Source organism: Gopherus evgoodei, chromosome 12, assembly GCF_007399415.2.
Source record: "Gopherus evgoodei ecotype Sinaloan lineage chromosome 12, rGopEvg1_v1.p, whole genome shotgun sequence".
Taxonomy (NCBI): domain Eukaryota; kingdom Metazoa; phylum Chordata; order Testudines; family Testudinidae; genus Gopherus; species Gopherus evgoodei.
The window spans coordinates 8689812-8709300 of record NC_044333.1 but is presented as its reverse complement, the minus strand read 5'-3'; the positions used below and the strand labels follow the sequence as shown (position 1 = coordinate 8709300).

Below are 19489 nucleotides of genomic sequence, written 5' to 3'. Positions count from 1 at the left end.
TAATGCAGCCTTGATCCACGCAGCTGTTTCTATCTAAAGGTGCTCTTCTCTACCAAAAAGCTATGACTGGCCACCAGAGCCAGAGAATTATACAGAAATGCAATGGCTGCTCACATGTCTCCCATGAGGCGTGAATCTTCTGCTCGAACCAACATACTGCGGATAAGGTTGGAGTGGTCCGCCATGTCGGCAGTGAGTTTCTGATGGACTGTATGAAATTCATCCACCTATCAAGAGTAAAGACACCCAAATACTTTTTGAAGTCCATGCAAATCAGAGAGTTTAGCTTTGAAAGGTAGAGACTACACCAAGTTAATAGGGAACAGCTTCCTATCCCTCCGACTGGATCTCTGCCCGGGAAGAGGAAGGCTAGATGAGACTTTCAGGGCCTACTGACCTCCCTGATTCACACCATCAACTTAAATGGACTTTGAATTTCCTGGCCAGTTTACAGAAGGAGGGAATTGTCCTAATCATCAACAGCTAGGAGATGACCTGACCCTGTTTTGGATAACAAGAAATTTTGGAAAAGGGGGGCTGTTACCCTCTCTAATTCAGAGCACAGTAAGCCATGGTTGCAGGTTTAAATGGCAGAAAGCCACAGAAAGTTTTGACATAGAAAGAGAGAAAAAGTCATCAAATCCTGAAGCCACCATCCACCACCAAATCAACCACCATTTAGACATGCTTGGTGCCTACTCACCTTAACTAGCACTTTCCGCAGCTCCTCAAAGTACGCAGGGAAATCTGCTTCCACCTGCAAGTCTTCAATTGCCAAGAAGGAGGCCATTGACTGGATAATGTCACCGGCTAGATCTATATCATCTGTGCTGATAGAAATCTAACAGGTGTAAAAACAGTAAGTTTCAGATTTCTCCTCTTCAAAATTCTCCCTTCACAACCATTAAATAGGACCCCTTTTGTAGCATATTCAACCTAACGCTCAAAACAGTTAATACTGCAAGATTTCCATTGGAAGGCCTATTAATCTGATACTACATTTTGCTAGAATTAAGCACTGTGGACTAGATCTGAAGTATATGGGAATCTTTCCACTGACTTCAGGGGACTCTGGATTAGGACCTAAGGGAGAAATGCATCACTATGCAGAGGGCCAGCATAAGGATCATGCTCTAGTTACATCCCATCTAAGCCCTCAAAATAGGGCTTCAGTGGTGGAGAGGCTCTGTTCTGCCTCTCTGCACCAGAGTGAATTTCACCATATAAGAATACGTTGCTTCAAAAAATTGAAGGAGCACCATGCTGTACTGTTCATATCACTGGCTGAGCTTGGAATTTGACTCCCAGATAGGAAAGTGGGCACTACCATTGAGGACAAAATCCTGCTTAAAACACTAGCATTTCATCTGCCTGTGCAGTCATATAAAACCATGAGACACTTTGATGCTATGATAATCAGAGGATCAAAGAATCGTAGGACTGGAAGAGACTTCACGAGGTCATATAGTCCGGTCTCCTGCACTCCTGGACTAAATACAACAATTCTTAGCTGGACAGAAATAGCGTAAAGCTAGTGGAAATATTAATGGCTTGGTCCCTCCTCCGCTTTGTACCTTGGCTCCCTGTTCACTTTCCCATGTGGGCACTTCCTCCCAGTTCCACTGCTAATTAATAAGATTAGACCTAAATAGAGTACGATGAGAGTAAAAAATTACCTCCCCATTGGGTTTGATTTTTATGCACAGCTGTCCTGCATCACGCAGGGAAGTGAAACAGACTTGAAAAGGTGCGCTTTGGAGCTCTGCATCCTCTGGTAACAGAAAGCTCTGGTTCAACCACATGACAACCTAGAAAAATAAATTCGTAACATTACCCTTCCCATGGAGAAACTGTCTGGAATATATTTGCTCTAGTGGACATTATGGGATACACTAGATATACTGCAGAGCACCCAGTTCAGTGCATCTTGTGATTATTTGCAAAATCCTACTCTGGGTCGTGAAATAAAATGTCTCTGTTAGAAAACAGATCCCAAATGGGAGTTTACTAGGATCACAGCATCCCCACTGGACAGAACAGGATGACTCATAATTAATTTTGCTCTCTCCCACCTAGTGGAATGGGGACAATTTGCTGTGCTATACGTGGGCTGTTCAAAGCATGATTTTGTACAATATTATGAATAAGAGAATCAAGTAAGTAAGAAAGTCACATAAGCCCTTCGGGGCAGACACCATCTTTTTGTTCTGTGTCTATACAGCACCCAGCACATTGGGTCCATGACCAAGGTTCCTAGGCACTACACTAATACAAATAATACATAAGAAGAAACGGACAGAGGAAGGATTGTTCAGTGGTTAAGGCAGTAGCTAGGACTTGGAAGGCCAGGGTTCAAATCCCTGCTCTGTCACATACTTCCTGTGTGACCTTGGGCAAGCCACTTAGCCTCTCTGTGCCTCAGGTCCCCATCTGTAAAATGGGGATAAAAGCACTGCCCTACCTACCAGGGGTGATGTGAGAATATATTACACATTGTGAGACGCTCACATAACAGAAGCCGTAGACGTACCTAAGATAGACGGAGCTCAGAGGGGCAAGGCCAGAAAGTTTTCCTTAGAGAAGAGTGTTACATCTGATCAATCTACCATCAACCACCAAGTTAGAAGTATTTTTGTCCCAGGAATTTCTATGCAATGTAAGTTACATATGCACCAGACAGCCTCACTAAGCCACTCCCAAGAACTGGCCAATTTTCAGCCCAGGCTGTAGCGAGCTGCCATCCCATCATATTTCCAAGACACACTACAGAACATTTACTGATCCATTATGAATCTGAGCTGAATTAAACCCATGAAGTAAGTTGAATTATCTAGATACTTTATTGCACTTTTCCCATTTGCTAATTTACAAAATTCAGTCATTCACTCCGGGGCCCTTCCATTAGTGCAAGCTGGCCACGTTCTACTAGATAAAGTACAATGAAGGGACAAGTAACTACTAGAACTTTTGGTCTTAAGGAGCTATTTCCTGCAGATGCACAGAAACTCTGCGAATGTTTCTGCTATGCCAGCATTTCAAAAGAAGCATGAACTCAAGCTGTAAACTGTTAAACACAGACTCTTATTGATAGTAGTGGAGTAAATTACATTATTTCCCTTTGCTCTAGGGATTCCCAAGTTAATTACAAACTCTCCACAGCAACTGTGCTCAGAACCAGAAAATAAGATGCAGAGCATAAACTCACCCTTTGTACCCTCTCACTGATTGTAAAGTTAACAAAGCTTAGAGGTTCAGGGACCAAGTCGGGGCTGCTCAAAGCATACATTGAAAATCGGGGTAGCTGTCTTGTCAGTTCAAAGACATGGAACTGTGTGCTGGAAGGAATCCAAAGCAAAAGAGAGAGAAATTTACCACCAGACCAGTGATTTGTCTATTGCACCCTTCCACTAACAAATTCAGGATGATTCACTTTACAACACAGATTCTGTCATCACAATCCCTGCAACGAATATAACATTCATTAGGACTCTACACAGAAGATATAAAAGGGGAGACATTTTATTAACAAATACAATTAAGACTTATTAAAAGTAACACTAAAGATGATTGGAACCCATGAATTCAGTTCTCTGCATTGCGTCTGCAGTGGATTGATGGCCCCTGAAACAGTAAAGGAAGCTCTAGTCCAACCACACCTTACACTTTTGGTAGAGATACCACTAGATGGAGCAGGGGAAGTAGAACCTTGAATTCGGGTCTTGGCAGACAAATGCAAAGAGAAAATGATTCTCAAATGTTACTCCAGATGCATTTTATTTTTATAGTGATTTGTACAAATTCTGCCCTCAAACATGGATCCAGGCCTTGTGCGGAAGTCAAACGGAGCTGAGGACAGTCAGCATCTGACAGAGTACAGCCCATATGCAATCACAGAAATGTAGGGCAGGAAAGGACCTTGAGAGGTCAAGTCCAGCCCCCTCCACTGCAGCAGGACCAAGTAAACCTAGACCATCCCTGACAGGTGTTTGTCCAACCTGTTCTTGAAAACCTCCAATGACAAGGATTCCACAATGTCCCTTGGAAGCCTATCTCAGCAGAGTCAGATGGTTTTTCCTAATATCTAACCTTGATGCAAATTAAGCACATTGCTTCTTGTCCTAACATCAGTGGACATGGAGAACAATAAATCACCATCCTCTTTATAACAGCTATTACCATAAGTGAAGACTGTTATCAGATCCCCCTTTAGTCTTCTTTTCTCAGATCTAAACATGCCCTAGTTTTTTGGGGGGGTTGGTTTTTTTTGTTTTTTTTTTAACTTTTCCTCATAGGTCAGGTTCTCTAAACCTTTGATCATTTTCATTGCTCTCCTCTGGACTCTTGCCAATCTATTCACATCCTTCCTAAAATGTGGGCACCCAGAATTAAACACAGTATCCAGTGTCGAGTAGAGTGGGATAATTATATCCTGTGCCTTACATATGACACTCCTGTTAACACACCCCAAAATGATAGTAACGTTTTTCGCAACTGGATCACATTGACTTGTATTCATTTTATGATCCACTGCAGTCCCCAGATCCTTTCAGCAGTTCTACCACCCACCCAGCTACTCCTAATTTTGTAGATGTGCATTTGATTTTTCCTTCCTAAGTGAAGTAGTTTGCACTTGTCTTTATTATTGAATTTAATCTTGTTGATTTCAAAACAATTCTCCAATTTGTCAAGGTTGTTTTGAATTCTAATCCTGTCCTCCAAAAGTGCTTGCAACCCCTCCTAGCCTGGTGTCATCAGCAAATTTTATAAGCATACTCTATACTCCATTATCCAAGTCATTCACAAAAATACTGAATAGTATCAGAGCTAAGACTTATTCCTGCAGGACCCCACTAGATACGCCCTCCGAGTTTGACAGTGAGCCATTAATAATTACTCGAGAACAGTCTTTGAAACAGTTGTGCATTCACTTTATAATAATTTCATCTAGATCACATTTCCCATATTCCATTAGCACCCAAGTCTGGTCCCACAGCTGTCAATGGCAAACCTCCCGTTGACTATCAAGGGAACAAGATCAGGCCCTTAATGATTTAAGCATGTAGGGCCTCCATTTTCAAACGTGCTGAGCACTCACAGCTTCAGCTTAAGTCATTGGGAGCTGCAGGTGTTTAGCACCTCTGGAAATCAGGCATCTCATCTGTGTTTTTAAAGAAGCATTTCAGTTCTCTTTTAAATAGGAGTCAGGATGCACAGGAACTAGGTCTGAAGAAATTAATGACTGTACTCGTCACAGACCTTCTACAACGCAAGGGCACAGAAAGCTACTGAGGCTACATCACTGCTACGTTTCACACCAAACGCTGCTGACGTCAGAAACGGGGCTTGACCCTGTACTATTCTATAAACCTTACCTGCTTCTGTAACCCACAAAGGCTTTGATGTGTAAATCCACTGGGACATCTTTGGGAGGAGTAAGAGGAACCTGAATGCGACCCGAGAGGTTCTGGAGACTGGGATGAACCACATGGCTCTCACCTTCAAATATCCCTTCAGCAAAGATCAGCACAGCTCGGATAATTGTGTCTTAGGAAAGGGGAGAAAGTGACTTATTAATTAATAGTTTTCCACAAGCAAAAACTCTGCTTCACTTTCAAAATTAAGTAGGGGAGGGTGTTCTGTGAGAGTGGGAAAGAAGATATTGGATTACAGACATTTAGCCTTCATGCTGAGACCCAGATTCGGCAGCTGCATGCTCAGCCTCAGGCTGGCACACACTGAATTGTTCTCTAGCTACTCCTACAGGTGACATGAGGAAAGCGACAGGGAATTTACTTCACTTCATGTATCAATTGCATAGAAGAAGGAACAAGCAGTAAGGAGCTAACAAGACTTTCAGATACCATGGTGATGAGGGTCACAGAAGAAACTATTCAGATTGATGGAACATTGGTTGATTCAAAACTCTGTGAAAGGAAGGCATCCAGACAGAAGACATTGAGAATGACAGACCAGCTAGGGGACAGGCAAAACACTGGCTAAATGCACCAAAACATTTGCATGTAAGGTTATAAGAAACAGTCATCAGCTGCAAATTATTTCTCACCATTAGATGTGGAAATACACAACTCTACATGGGCAGCCTGACTGTCAGAGCCCAGATTCACTGACAGGGCTGTCTGCAGCTGGGTGTTAGCTGGAATCACTCCCCTCTGCCCATCAGCTTCGTTCACCTGCACGCTCAGTTCAGCCTGCTGCAAAACACACACTTCCAGCTCAGCATCACAAGAGCAAGGTTTTCATTAAAGCAGTTCTAAATGTACAACCAAGAGCCCTGCACCATGGGAAGCCTTCATACATTTTAAACATCCGTGAAGAATGTTTTGATTAGGCTTCTCCTCAAACTCTCTTGGCTGAATCTGACTTATACAATGCCTTGTTGCCAACTGTGATCTCTTTAGGAAAGCATGAGAGGGGTTGCTTGGGACAACCCTAAATTTTAAGCACATACTTAAGTGCCATGGGACATCAGCACATACTTCATCAACACATACTTAAGTGCATTGCTGAATCCAGGCCTTAACCATTACACCTACAGCATGGATCTACTCTTCCTTCTGCCTGTTGTTAAAGCTCAGCATAACTCTGTCCTTCGCTACGTATCCCTCATTTGTCAAGGTTGCCCTGATCCCCTGAACTCTGCCCATGTTCCCAACCACTGCCTCTTGTCAGATTGCCACCCAATCACCTCTGTGCTCTCTTTTTCTCACCCATGCATCACCAACAATAAAGATCCTGCAATCAGAACTTAAGTTAATTATTCAATTATATGAACCAGAAGAGAATCCAGCTCCCTCTCCATTAGCTCTGCAGAGCCAATGTATTCAGTAGACTAAAAAAGTAGGGACAACGTTAGGTATTAAAGTAAGAAGAGCTGGCGCTGAATACATGCAAGGAGCAGGCCTGTTGCATACGATGTCTCTATTTTACATTGTCACTGCACTCTAATTCTTCTAACAGCTTATGAGTCTGGGGGCGAGACCAGTGTCAGGCCCTACATCTTGTTTTGAGAAGTACCTTTGAGTTTTCCTCATAGTTTCGTAATTCCAGCAGCAGATTTTGTTTCTTTTGACTAAGCTCCCGAATCAGATCCTGTTCCACACTGGTATCCATCAAGTTTCCTTTCATCTCCTGGCTTCCTGGCAGGTAGCCACGTACTGCACAAAAACAAAGGACCGAGCATTTCAAGCATGTCTTTAGCAGCAATCTCCAGATTGCCACTTTTGCAGCATTAATCCCTACTAACAGATTCACTGTAGAAATAATATCAGGTCAGCCCCTCAGATGGCATAAATGGGCGTAGCTCCACTGAAGTAAATGGAGTTATGCTGATTTACACCACCTGAGGATATAGCCCACTATACTTACCATGACAACATGGCTGGACATTTAAAGGGACACTGATGACTTCTAGTGCATTTGGAGACTTCCATGAAAGTCTCTCCTGCCTCCTTAAAGCTGACTCTCAATGATCAGAATGAGTAATAGAACAATGTAGATCTCTCTTTCTGAATTCTTTTAGTTTATTTTATATTTAGTTTAGTTTAGGTGAGTCTTAAGTTACTTACAAGCAACTCTGAACATTACTCCATCCTGACCAAGCTTCTGTCTGGGAATTTTACAGGGGCCAAGTGTTCTTGTTATCATCTTGGTATGAATGCAACTCACTGCTTCCATCTATTCTAGCTAACCAACCCTCCTAACCTATCGCCTGTTTTTTGCTCAGGGAGACTTAGCTTCAGGGCTAAGATTTGTTTCATAATGGTCAGGATGAACAGAAGGTTGGGTCCAGCCAGATAGGATCCAGGGGGAGTCCTTGCACCCAAGAATCTGGGAGGGGATACTGAGGCAGGAGAATTCAAGTAGCAAGCTAGAAACCACAGAACTGCTTGCAAAAGCCTTTTGTTTTACAACAGGCCTGTTCCCTGTCATTTCTGTTAGTTCTGTTGTAAGAGAAGATGAAATGGAGAAAAACCAGCACTCCTGTTGAATGTTCTACCTGACTGCGCAGCGCCAAGAAAAAGGTATGAGGAAACTGAAAATCTCTACACGATTCTGAGTTTAAAGGCACACCACCCCAATGGAGAGAGAGAGAAACACACACACACCCCATTATTTCCTTTGTGGTCAACAACTCAGTTCGGATGAAGGAGGGAGGGAGAGAGGGAACACTGAAAGACAGAACAATGGCCAGGATCTTGCAACTGGCTCAGCATGGCTAGATCTTGTGCCCATGCAGAGCCCCAATGACTTGCATGAAGCCCTGTGAGGCTGTAAGGTTCTGCACACATGCACCTGATTGCAGGATTATCATCGTTTAGTATCTGTAATACAGGAGTGCCAAGAGGCTCCAATGAAAATAAAGGATCCCACGTTGCCATGTATTGTGTATATATGAATACATGCAGCAAGACAGCAGCCCATGCCTCAGAGCAGGATCAAGGCCTATGATGTTAACCTATAGGGCTTATTTAAGATGAGTTGCCTTATTAATATGGCCCTATTTATTGGTTCTTTACTCCCCAGCAAAAAAGGCTTACATGCCCAAAGATAAGCAGGGGGTTCTCCTGATGATGTATGGTAAAAGCACTCAGGAGTACGCATAAAGAGTGGTATGCTGTGCTACTTTCTTTAATATGTTTAGACTTGTGTTCCAAATAGGTTGTGCCAGGCTCATGTGTAACTGCTGAGCGCGTTTCAGATGGTTAAGACAGTCACCTGTGAGGCTTTCCTTTGACCCCCATGCTTATCTGTATATTCAGTTTGAGAAAATTTATTTAAGTAGTTTGAATAAAATATACCTCCCATCTCAACTAAGTTTCACTTCCTTAGAATCTGACGATATAAGTTTACAAGATCTCCAGTCAACCACAGTATCTTTCATAAAACACAAGGTTGTTATTTCCTAAATTACTAAATAAAAAAACAAGCAAGAACATACATATTTAAAAAAAAATAAACCTCTTTCAGATCTTCTTTATCTATCCTGAAAAAGCTGAAAAGATTCCACACATTTATTTTTTCTCTTGCCATTCAATTTTAGCAGCATGGCTTGAAGTATCTCTGCATATATGGAGTACAATTCTGCTTCACTCTTAGTGGAATATCACTTCTGCTAAGCAACTGAACTTTGCAGGCCCACAGGTCATCATACAGAAAACAGGTTTGATTGTTTATCGTCCAGGAGGCAGTAATCAAAATCTTGTTTGTGGAAAGCTTGACCCTTCTATTCCCTGGATTTTGCAAAGGACAATGACAGATTTGGCAGGCAAAAATACATGCAAACACAAAAGACATTTAGCAGGTATTGTAACAATAGAATGTATTAGTATTAATGCTTTGTGGGTAATGCTCTTGGCATTTCTGCTTAGCTTAAACTAATACAATGATGCTGCAAAGGATTTTTCATGCTCTTACCTTCACCATCAACAGAACAGCAGATTAACTGGGTGTTACCATCCATTCTATAATCCCCCTCTACCACTCCTGCAATTGAGGAAGCAAAGTTGTCCTTAAAGATGACCTCCCCAGTTCGGTCACTGCGTGCATCAACCTGAAATACAGAACATTTCCAAGAGACAAGATGAAAATGAAAGCTAACCTCACTGGATAAATTATGCTGCAGTCTGGGACATTAACTGAGGAATCCTGCGGCATTTATGGAACTGCACGTGAACTTGTGGCTCCGTTGATCAGATAAAGAAAATACCCCCAAAAATTAACTAGCAATGAAATGACAGCTCCAGACACACACGTAAAAGTGAGCCGCTCCTCAGAGAGGCTTTCCCCTGAGCTAAGTAAAACGAGAAAGAAAGAGGGGAGCTGCAAGCCTGTGCTGTCAAGGTGATACAACCTATTGAAGCAGCAATGACAGGACCAAACTATACGTAACCTTAAGGCAGCATTTACAGTCTCCAGCCTTATTCATAGTCTTTGTCTGATGAAATGTGTTACTTTTATGCACAAATATCATGACCTTTAATGATCATTCCATGGGGGGATTTTTCAGTTCTGCATAGCTTTACTCTTCCAAGGCACAGGACACAGCAATGTTTTACTAGGAGCTGGAGACTTTCAAATTAATGACCAGGGAGGATACGGTATATGAAAGACTAGACAAAGGAGGAATAAGTGTGTTGAAGTTTCCTACACAACAATGTTGTATCAAGTCTAGCAGCTCCACACCAGAGGTTCCACTGAATCCTGGGGCTCTAGGTTGCTAACCTGAGGCGAACAAAATCAAATTCCCCTGAGATAATGAAATAAGACATTGTGAAAGGAGTGCAGTTTTACAAGAAAACACTAGCAAATGGTGTCCATGGGAGACCTGGCAGCTAAATCAACCATTTTTAGCAAACAACAATGCTAAGCAACTGTGTTAAAAGGGAACGGAATTGAGTTTTATACAACAAGTTTACATATTAATTACATTATCCAATGTATGATGGATTTATTATGGAGCGGTAATAACCCCTCCACAGTTAAGAATGATGCTACCTTCTCTATTATCTAATACGTTTCCTTCATTTGTCATTTAAGAACATCCAGGAAACACAGGAGAAGGATACTAGGGTGTTCTCGATATACAGAGCTGGAAGTGGAAGGAGCACCTCAGAAGAACTACGCAATCTCCACTACCACAGAAACAACCTACTACACCGTACTGATTGATTTTGAACATATCCAGGCGACTGTTCTTCCTGTAGATGATGGAGTATTTGACAGGGTATTCATAAGCTGAGCTAGGCTCATTGTAATATTTCTTCAGAGCTCAGTCTAGTCTTTTGAATAGTTTCTCTGTTCAGCCTTATACAACTAAAGAGTTTTGTCCAAATGCAATCTCTCGATTCACAGATACTTTCTCTCCATTTGAACTCACCTTCCCATTGGACCATCCAGTGATCAATTCACATACTCCATCAGAGTTAAGGTCAAATGCATGTATGCTCATTGCATGATTTTTAGACTGGGGAAAAAACAAAGAACAACTGCATGAAGCTATTGCTATTGGTACTGGAGTACGTATCTATATAGATTACATACAGGAGTAACAAGATGTCTCCTAACAGAGTGTCAGCGCATCCATACCTATAAATCATGTACCTCTGAAATCTGAGCACCTGCATTATAGATACAGTGTAGTGCTCTCCAAGGACGTAATCTTTCCCTCCAATATGTTTCCATCCAAGATGATGATCAAAGCCCACCTCCTCCCACAAAAACAGTGGACAGTACAAGAGCCTGACTCTCCGAGACAAGAGTTACAGTCCCAGAGTTCTTATAAATCTCGTTTGCAATTGGGAAATGCCCTTAGCACAAAGGAAATCATTTTCACATGATTTTTTAATATCACAACTGCTCCAGTCAGTGGCAATAAGAAAATGTAAACTGAGTATCCGGAAAGGATCTTCCTAGCAGCAAGATCTATTAGGCTGCGGAACAGTCCCTGAACGAAACTTGGGGAAGCCCCACTACTTCAGAATTTAAAACTACACTGGCTAGAGCACTTGGAAACAATCTTGTGCAGGGAACAATCCTGTGCTGATCTCTGGGAAATGGACTAGATGAGCTAGTAGGTATTTCCATCTGTCCATTATCATTTTGTTTGCTGTATTCTTGCTAAAACACATTTCATTTGGTCAAATCAACAGCAGTTCAAACAGAAACACATCTGTATTGAAACAATCACATGTCAAGTTGTGCAAGGTGAGTGAAGTCCTAAGATAGGAGACTAACCTGTGTTCAGAGAAGTCTTGGGAACAGCAGCATTCTGTTATTTGCCTTTCCCAAAGCCTTATCTTTGGGCATTGTAACCAATATACAAATCATACTTCTCACCTCCTTTGTGGGCAGAATAGGAATACAAACATGCTTACTTCCTGATCACCAGCACACCTGCCAGCAGCACTGATGTAGTTACAGAAAAGGCTGCCAGTCCCTCACAAATGCCATGTAAAATGACTGTACCTCCAAAATATTTGTCAACAGTATCTCCACTGAATGAATCCAGTATGAACAAGGAACTCAAAATCCCCCATATGATTGCAGTCCTAATTGGCCCAGCAGGGCAGATGTTAATTGATGTGCCATTAATTTTGTATAGTGACATTTTATGCATATAAAATAAATCAGTTCCAAAGTACACGTAGGCTGAGATTTCCAAAACCAAGAGATTTGGACACCCAATTCCCATTAAAATTAACAGGAACCGGGCCCCCAAATCTGCAAATTGGCTTTGAAAATCTCAGCCATAACGTTCCAATTTCTTTCTTTAGAACGTATTTGATTGTACTAACTTTAATCCTCCAGTAGCGGGCTGTCTTGTCGTAAACTCCTACTGTACCATTAGATAGGGCATAGCCAAATCGACTGCCATACATGGGGCTAAGTGCAGTGATAGTCTGAAAAAAGAATATGTAAGAGTTAGAATGCATCTCTACTTCTAGAATTTAAAGTAAATGACAATAGAATGCATGCAATTTCTGTACCAAATTAGTTGTTTTACACATTAATTAATTGGGGATAACTTTCCTCCATAAAGAACATTACTACACTAGATATATCAAAGATTAGTTTAAAATTACTATGGGCTCATCCTTCTTACTAAGATTCTTTGGCAAAAGTTTTGTGACAGTGAGAAAACACCTGTGGTCACTGGTGTTTATAACATGGTGTCATTTAGACCAGCTGTGGTTAGACAAAACTCTCTTTGAAACACAAATGGCTGTGGGTGCCTAGTGGCCCAATGTTACTAACATTGATGGAGCTGTCCGGGTGCTAACAACAGTGGGACATGTTTGCTACAGATCTTCAGGCCTAAATCAATGAGATAAAACAAAGGTCTGTTTCCAAGATCAAGCTCTGGTAGGGGAAAGAACACTGGTGAACATCTGTGGCATTACAGAAATAATAAAACACTAATAAACATAAATGGCAGAACCAGGGAAGTGACTACAAGACCATAACTCTCCCGTAACTCAACTTTTTTTTCCTTCCTAGGTGCACCACACAAGTTAGCTATTAGAGTAGCCCCTTAACATGAATATAAAAAGTGTTCTGATGCCAAATCAGAGTTTCAGACGCATCAGTTCCAAGACCACAAGGGACTACTGTGATCATCTAGTCTGACCTCTTGCATAACACCAGCCACAGGACTCCTCTGAATTAATTCTTGTTTGAACTACAGTGGGTCTTTTAGAAAGACATCCAGTCTTGATTTAAAAATTGCCAGTGATGGAGAATCCATCACAGTCCTTGTAAGTTGTTCCAACGGTTAATTACCCTCACTGTTAAATATTTGCACCTTTATATTCAAGTCTGAATTTGTCTAGCTTCATCTTCCAGCCATTTCGTCTTCTATAAGTTTATCTGCTAGATTGAAGAACCTTCTATTCACTGGTGTAGCCACGTTTTCAATGTAGGGGGAGCAAAAAACATAAAAAAGGTCCTCCCCCTGGATCCACCTCTGGCCATGCCCCCTTGGCTCCCCCTCTGGCCACCCCCCTAGACCGGACCTCTCCCCTCCGCTCACCTTCCTTCCTGCACTGCCGCCTGTGCCCGGCTCCTGTCCCAGTGCTTGGCTGTGCCTGCACCTGCAGGCAGGCGCCACTTCCACGCCGGCCTGCCGCCCCATGGCTCCTCTGGCTGTGTGGTGGGCAGTGCTGGCCGGCAGGAGCCGCTTCCGCGCCTGCCAGCCTGAGGGGAAGCAGCTGCTTCCGCTGAATCCCGCCAGCTACACTACTGCTTCTATTATCAAATTTCTGTTCTCGGTGTAGGTACCTGTATGCTAATTAAGTCACCTCTTAACCTTCTCTTTGATAAGCTTAATAGATCAAGCTCTTTGAGTCTATCACTATAAGGCGTGGTTTCCAATCCTTTAGTCATTCATGTGGATCCTCTTTGAACCTTTTCCAAGTTACCAACATCCCTCTTAAATTGTGGACACTGGAACTGGACACACTATTATAGTACTGGTCATACCAGTGCAAAAACAACAGTAATATAACCCGTCTACTCCTATACTCATTTACACATCCAAGGATCATATTAGCCCTTTTGGTACAGCATCACCAAAAGGTTACGTATTGGTTTGTTATGGACCACAAAAAATATTTAAAAAACAGAGCACTGCAGTCTTTTAAAATGAGTACACTATATAAAAGCCATCATCCAAACATGTTGCATGGAATTTACCTTCCTCCAAGGAATAGTTTGTGGAATGTTGAGTGTCCCTTTAATTTAGAACTATAAGGTAAGAACAAGCTTCTTAAGGAATCTGGAAGCATGGCTTTAAAACTTGTAAATTAAGAAATAAATCATGTATGAGCTTGATCTACTCTTAACTCTGTACATCTTCTCCTTTAACTATAAATCACGATATTCCTCCGGAACGTAATTTTGCAGTAAGCACCTAATGCAGGCTCCAGGTATTGACCAGCTTTAGGCATTTTAACAGATATTCTCTGCTGAATGCTACACAGCTTTGCTAGCTAAATCACGGTCTTGCTGCACTAGGAAGTGCTGAAAACAGCTAACCTAGCAGCCATACCTAACTGTTTCAAAAGTACAAATGGCATAAAATATTCCAGGCCAGGGTATCCTGTTACATTCTAATTCTAGCCACCTTCATCTAACAAAACTGTTCTTCTTTAGCTTTAATAGCTCTTTCACAAGTGGTTTAGTAGATAAGCCTTTTATCCCTAACTCCAGCAGTGAGTTTCCTCACACAATACAGTTCTCCTCTGATTTCTGAGGAGGGACGTCTCTAGGGCGCCCTTCCCACTCCACTGCAAGCCTAGAAGTGGCAGAATTAAGAATATTCCTAAATTCAACCACAAGGCACTTTCCCCCCATAAAAGCAACTAATCCCTAATAGTGGGGATCCTCTCTCTGCCACTAAACTGAAGAGTGACAACCCCACACCCTTCCCTCCCTAAAAGCCTTCCTGTCCCACAACTGTAATTTAGGCCCTGTCTATGCTACAGGTGCAGCCATGTTTTTTAACTGGTGCATGTCACTCTTATCTGACCTGGTTACAACGAACAACCTTTAGTTATGTCCATATAGCATGATTTTTTTTTAAATGTAACCTTGTTTAATCTGTATTTGTGCATCCACAAGCAGCTTATTCATGTTTCTGCCAATACATTCTAGAAAAATCTTGTGCCACTAATCTGAGACAATACCAACATAAAATACTGAGGTTGTCTTATTAACTACTGAACTTCTTGTCTAAGAGATACAGGCACTGACTTCTTAGCCATGATCTGACCCTATCTATCCTACGATTTTTGGGGAAAATACTGTAACTGAACGAGCTCTCTCGTTTACAGCTTCTGACTGAGGGCCTGATCCACAGCCAATTGACGTCAATGGGATCATTCCAGTTACTTCAGTGTGGTTGGATGGAGCCCTAATTTTCTGACAAACAGTATTTTCTTTTTAAAACCTGGCAAATGATCTGTAAAACAGCACAGCAAAAATCACAATCCAGATGGCTTAAATCCAGTATTAAATTGTAACTTTTAAAATGCTAATAAAATAGGTAATATTAAATAATTAACTCAACTGGTCATCATGGTAAATATAAGCTACTGTAGATTTATGGTGGGCAATATTTTGTACTCCATCTGAGCATATAATAAACACTTCTTAAAAATAATTTACCTCTGTTTCTGACATTTCTGCCACAATCTCATCTTCTTTAAAAACCCTGATGTCAAAATCCTCAGACCCAACAAGAAGCTAAAAAGAAAGAAATAATCTTAAATACTTTATTTAACTACAGTAACAAAAAACAAAGACACACAAGATTTCAGAGGCAAGCAGAAAGTTCTTACTGAGTAAACAAATACGCTAGGCCCAGGCTTCAAGAGTTTTTCGTTGTGATATGAAAAGTCTGTAAAGTGCTTTGGAACCAAAAGGTGCCACAGACTCTCTTTTTGTTCAAGTATTATTTACATCTGTTTTGGCAGTGTAGACTCTAAGAACACATACTAAAATACCTAAGGCAAGGACGAGGGAAAGCACTCTAGTACTGCCAGGGTATATTCTGGTCTCACTGTCCACAACTCAGTATTAGCATTCATAACTGTAGTTACATACATAAGAGAATTTATATCCTCTGTATTGGGGTAGGGAATCTGCAGCTCAGTTGCAACTCTCTGAGAGCCACGTGGATTCAAATAGATCATGACCTGCAATGCCAAGTGTTAACTATACTCATATGAGCAGATAGCTGAATGCCATTTTATTTTATAGCACTGGGCATACCAAATTCAAAGGCCGCTTGTTCTATGCTGACCCAAAATCAGCTAATTCGAGAGTCCAGTTGATTGTCGCACTGCACCTCAGTGCTTTAAACCAGTGTAATAGTGGGTGCAAAATGCTACTGTTCCGATTTAGTGAAAATGACTGCATGAGGTGCAGGACAATGTTGACTTGGGCCCTGGTTCTTACTGCTCATGCACTCAGTTTTCTCAGTTCCTTTCCTGCACCCTACTTGTTGGAACAGGGAGTGTTAAAGAAGGCAATGTGGAAAACCATTTTACAAATATGGGCAAATGTCATCACCTCCCAGTTATAGAAACTGAGGACTAGAGAAGTTGAGTGATTTGTCCAAGGTCACACAGTGAATCAGTGGCAGAGCCAAGAATACAATTCAGTTCTAACCCCCTCTCTGGTGCCCTTCTCCACTGGACTTTGCTAGCCTAGAATCATCTCCAGCATTGCTCAGTACATGGCTTTACTTGTCCTTCAGCCCACTCCGTTCCCGCAAATAAGGTGGAGGAAGAGAGGTGAGACTGTGACACCAATCCTGCAAATAGATTACTTCAGTGAGACCCCTATAGGTGAATGGTCTGTAATATTTGTAAGACTGTGTCATGAGTAAGCAGAAGAAACTTGGATTACATCTGTAGTATGCATATGTCAATGGTACAAGTCCTTAGCCAACTAAAAATGAGGTTTTCCCAGGTAATAAGGAGGAAAGAGGAAGTGATCATTATAAAATGTGAAGATCAATAAGAGACAAACACCATTTTTTAGGAACTAGAAGTTTGCACATTGATGGAATAGCCTATGCACACACTGTAAATTGCACCACCTGGACATAACAGTTTTCCTTACCCTTGCCTTACACTGTCTCAACAGCAAGAGGCTTGTTAAAATTATTTTCAGTCTGACACCAATGCAGTGGGTAACAGTTAATCACTGTACCATTATTGAAAAAATGCCCTGTGATTGGATTGGAGAATGGCTACATCAAAAACAAGTCCAACCATAAATGAGATTATTTGTAATACACTTTTACAATTGTCCACTATAATGAATATCATGGTTTCTAACTAATGGTTTCTTTGCCATTTAAAGTATACCTAAATACATCAGTCATTAGGAGGCCCAGCAATCTGTCTGCTTTATGTATTTTTTACATATATTTAACTGGATTTCAGAGAAAATACACACTGTAAACTGCAAAGAACTGCTTCAGAATTATGATTAGTGATCAACACATCCAAAGCAAGGCTCCAAATCCTGCAAAGACTTATGTTCACACTTAACTTACCCACTATGACAAGTTGCACTGAAATCACAGTGAAGTTTAATACATGCATAAGTGTTTGCAGGATCAGGGCCTAAGAAAGAACTATAGCTCCAAGCAGAGTTAAATCTAACCAGCAACATAAGGGAGTCAAATATGATAATTCAGTTATTTTCCTTCAACATAAATTCACTGCAGGACAATACTACAGTTGAATTCACAGAAGAACCATCCACAAACAAACAAACCTCTTTTTTCCCATCACCATCGAAATCACACAATGCTAATGAACGAACATTGTCCCCAGTAACCTAAAATTAAAAGAAAGGAGTCATCAATACTTACACAAGTTTAGCCTATGACAACTACTTTTATGTTCTGAGTTGCCAAGAGAACAAAGACTATTACAACATAGTTGGTTCAGGCTCAGATTGTTGTATTTACTGAATAAATTACAAATACACATTTATCATGGATCTTAAATTAAGAAAGATTTCTGAGCTATTCAAAAATCAAATTAATATTGATTTTATTAAACATAATTTTGATCTATCAAAAATACTCTTGTAGCAGCATCAAAAGGACTGTGTGCATCTTTACCGTCCAAAAAAGATCATTTCCTTCATGATCAAAGCCCTGCAGAGCACAGTTTCCACCAATAATAGCAAGAGGAGATGAAATATCTCCTAGCATTCCAAGCACTATTGCATTAGCTCCATCTGTAACCTGCAGAGAAACATTAAAGGAATATAGAAACATAGCAAAGATTCAGATATACATATGCATACTGTACATGCAAAGAGAAAGCATCCAGCATTACATCAACTTAATATTGTATGTATTAACTCAGAAGTTATTCATCAGTTACTATCAAGTACTGGTAGCCTAAAAGGTTGAAGCAATAACCAGAAACTAAACAAAATAGAGATAACCAACTGCAAACTTCAAACATAAACAGCAGAATCTATGCTGTATTTAATTGTACACGATGAAGGCTGTATGTACGTCACATCTACGGCTTCATGATAAAAATGCAAATTTAAGGGTTTTTCATAATGTTTAACACTCTTTATAACCTACTGAGCATGTACTCCATGTACACTTACGAAATTGGCTCTGGGCTTGGCAACACTCGAAACTTCAAAGCGCTGCGCCGGGAGCACTGCCGTGGGAGCGCTTTGAAGTGTGAGTGTGGTCACAGCGCCTGCGCTGGGAGAAAGCTCTCCCAGTGCTGCACATACTCCACCTCCTCATAGGGATTAGCTTGCAGCGCTGGGAGCGCTCCCAGCGCTGCGGCACTGTTTACACTGGCACTTTACAGCTCTGTAACTTGCTGTGCTCAGGGGGGTGTTTTTTTCACAACCCTGCATGACAAAGTTGCAGCGCTGTAAAGCACCAGTGTAGCCAAGGCCTCTGTTTACATCCACTGCCGTGGAGTAAGAGAAAGTAACCTGAACTGTTACATTTTTAGTATCTCTTGTTTTATCACATCCAAAACAGTGTTACCTATAAAGTGCTTAGCAAAGATATGCTCACTGCCCCAAATAATTTATAATCTGAAGTCCCAATCTGATAATGAGATCTGTGCACGTGTTCCCCCAGGCACATGCAAAGGCCTGAAGACTTGAATAGGACTTGCGCACGGGCAAACCCTTTCACTCCTAGCATCTCACTGGAGGACGGAGGCCATAGGAGGCCCTGACCCTGTAATCAAATCTCCCTGGGTTGACCCCTGTGGCCATATAGATTCAGGGACAGGATTGGGGCCTAACGGTAAGACAAGACAAGTGAGAGTAACGAACAATGGAGAGAGGTTACAATACTAAGGTCGGTCAACCCAGTTACTCACAGTTGGCTAGGATGAAGGTTACAATAAGGTCAGTCTGCAATTACTCAAACCGGTTGTTAACCCTGTATGTACAAACTCCT

At 41.4% G+C, this 19489-nt stretch overlaps 1 protein-coding gene across 1 annotated transcript in view; it reads right to left on the bottom strand.

Annotated features, from left to right (window-relative positions):
• Positions 1-19489, bottom strand: part of BBS2 (Bardet-Biedl syndrome 2) — a 28916-nt gene that overhangs the window by 3520 nt on the left and 5907 nt on the right. The window contains exons 3-15 of the mRNA XM_030581271.1: positions 18161-18286; positions 17809-17871; positions 15685-15762; positions 12315-12419; positions 10898-10984; positions 9436-9571; positions 7036-7175; positions 6065-6212; positions 5373-5544; positions 3206-3335; positions 1677-1808; positions 704-841; positions 115-227 (exon numbers count right to left, since the gene is read on the bottom strand). Coding sequence (XP_030437131.1) covers positions 115-227; positions 704-841; positions 1677-1808; positions 3206-3335; positions 5373-5544; positions 6065-6212; positions 7036-7175; positions 9436-9571; positions 10898-10984; positions 12315-12419; positions 15685-15762; positions 17809-17871; positions 18161-18286 — 1568 coding nt within the window. The remainder of the gene's footprint in view (positions 1-114; positions 228-703; positions 842-1676; positions 1809-3205; positions 3336-5372; positions 5545-6064; positions 6213-7035; positions 7176-9435; positions 9572-10897; positions 10985-12314; positions 12420-15684; positions 15763-17808; positions 17872-18160; positions 18287-19489) is intronic.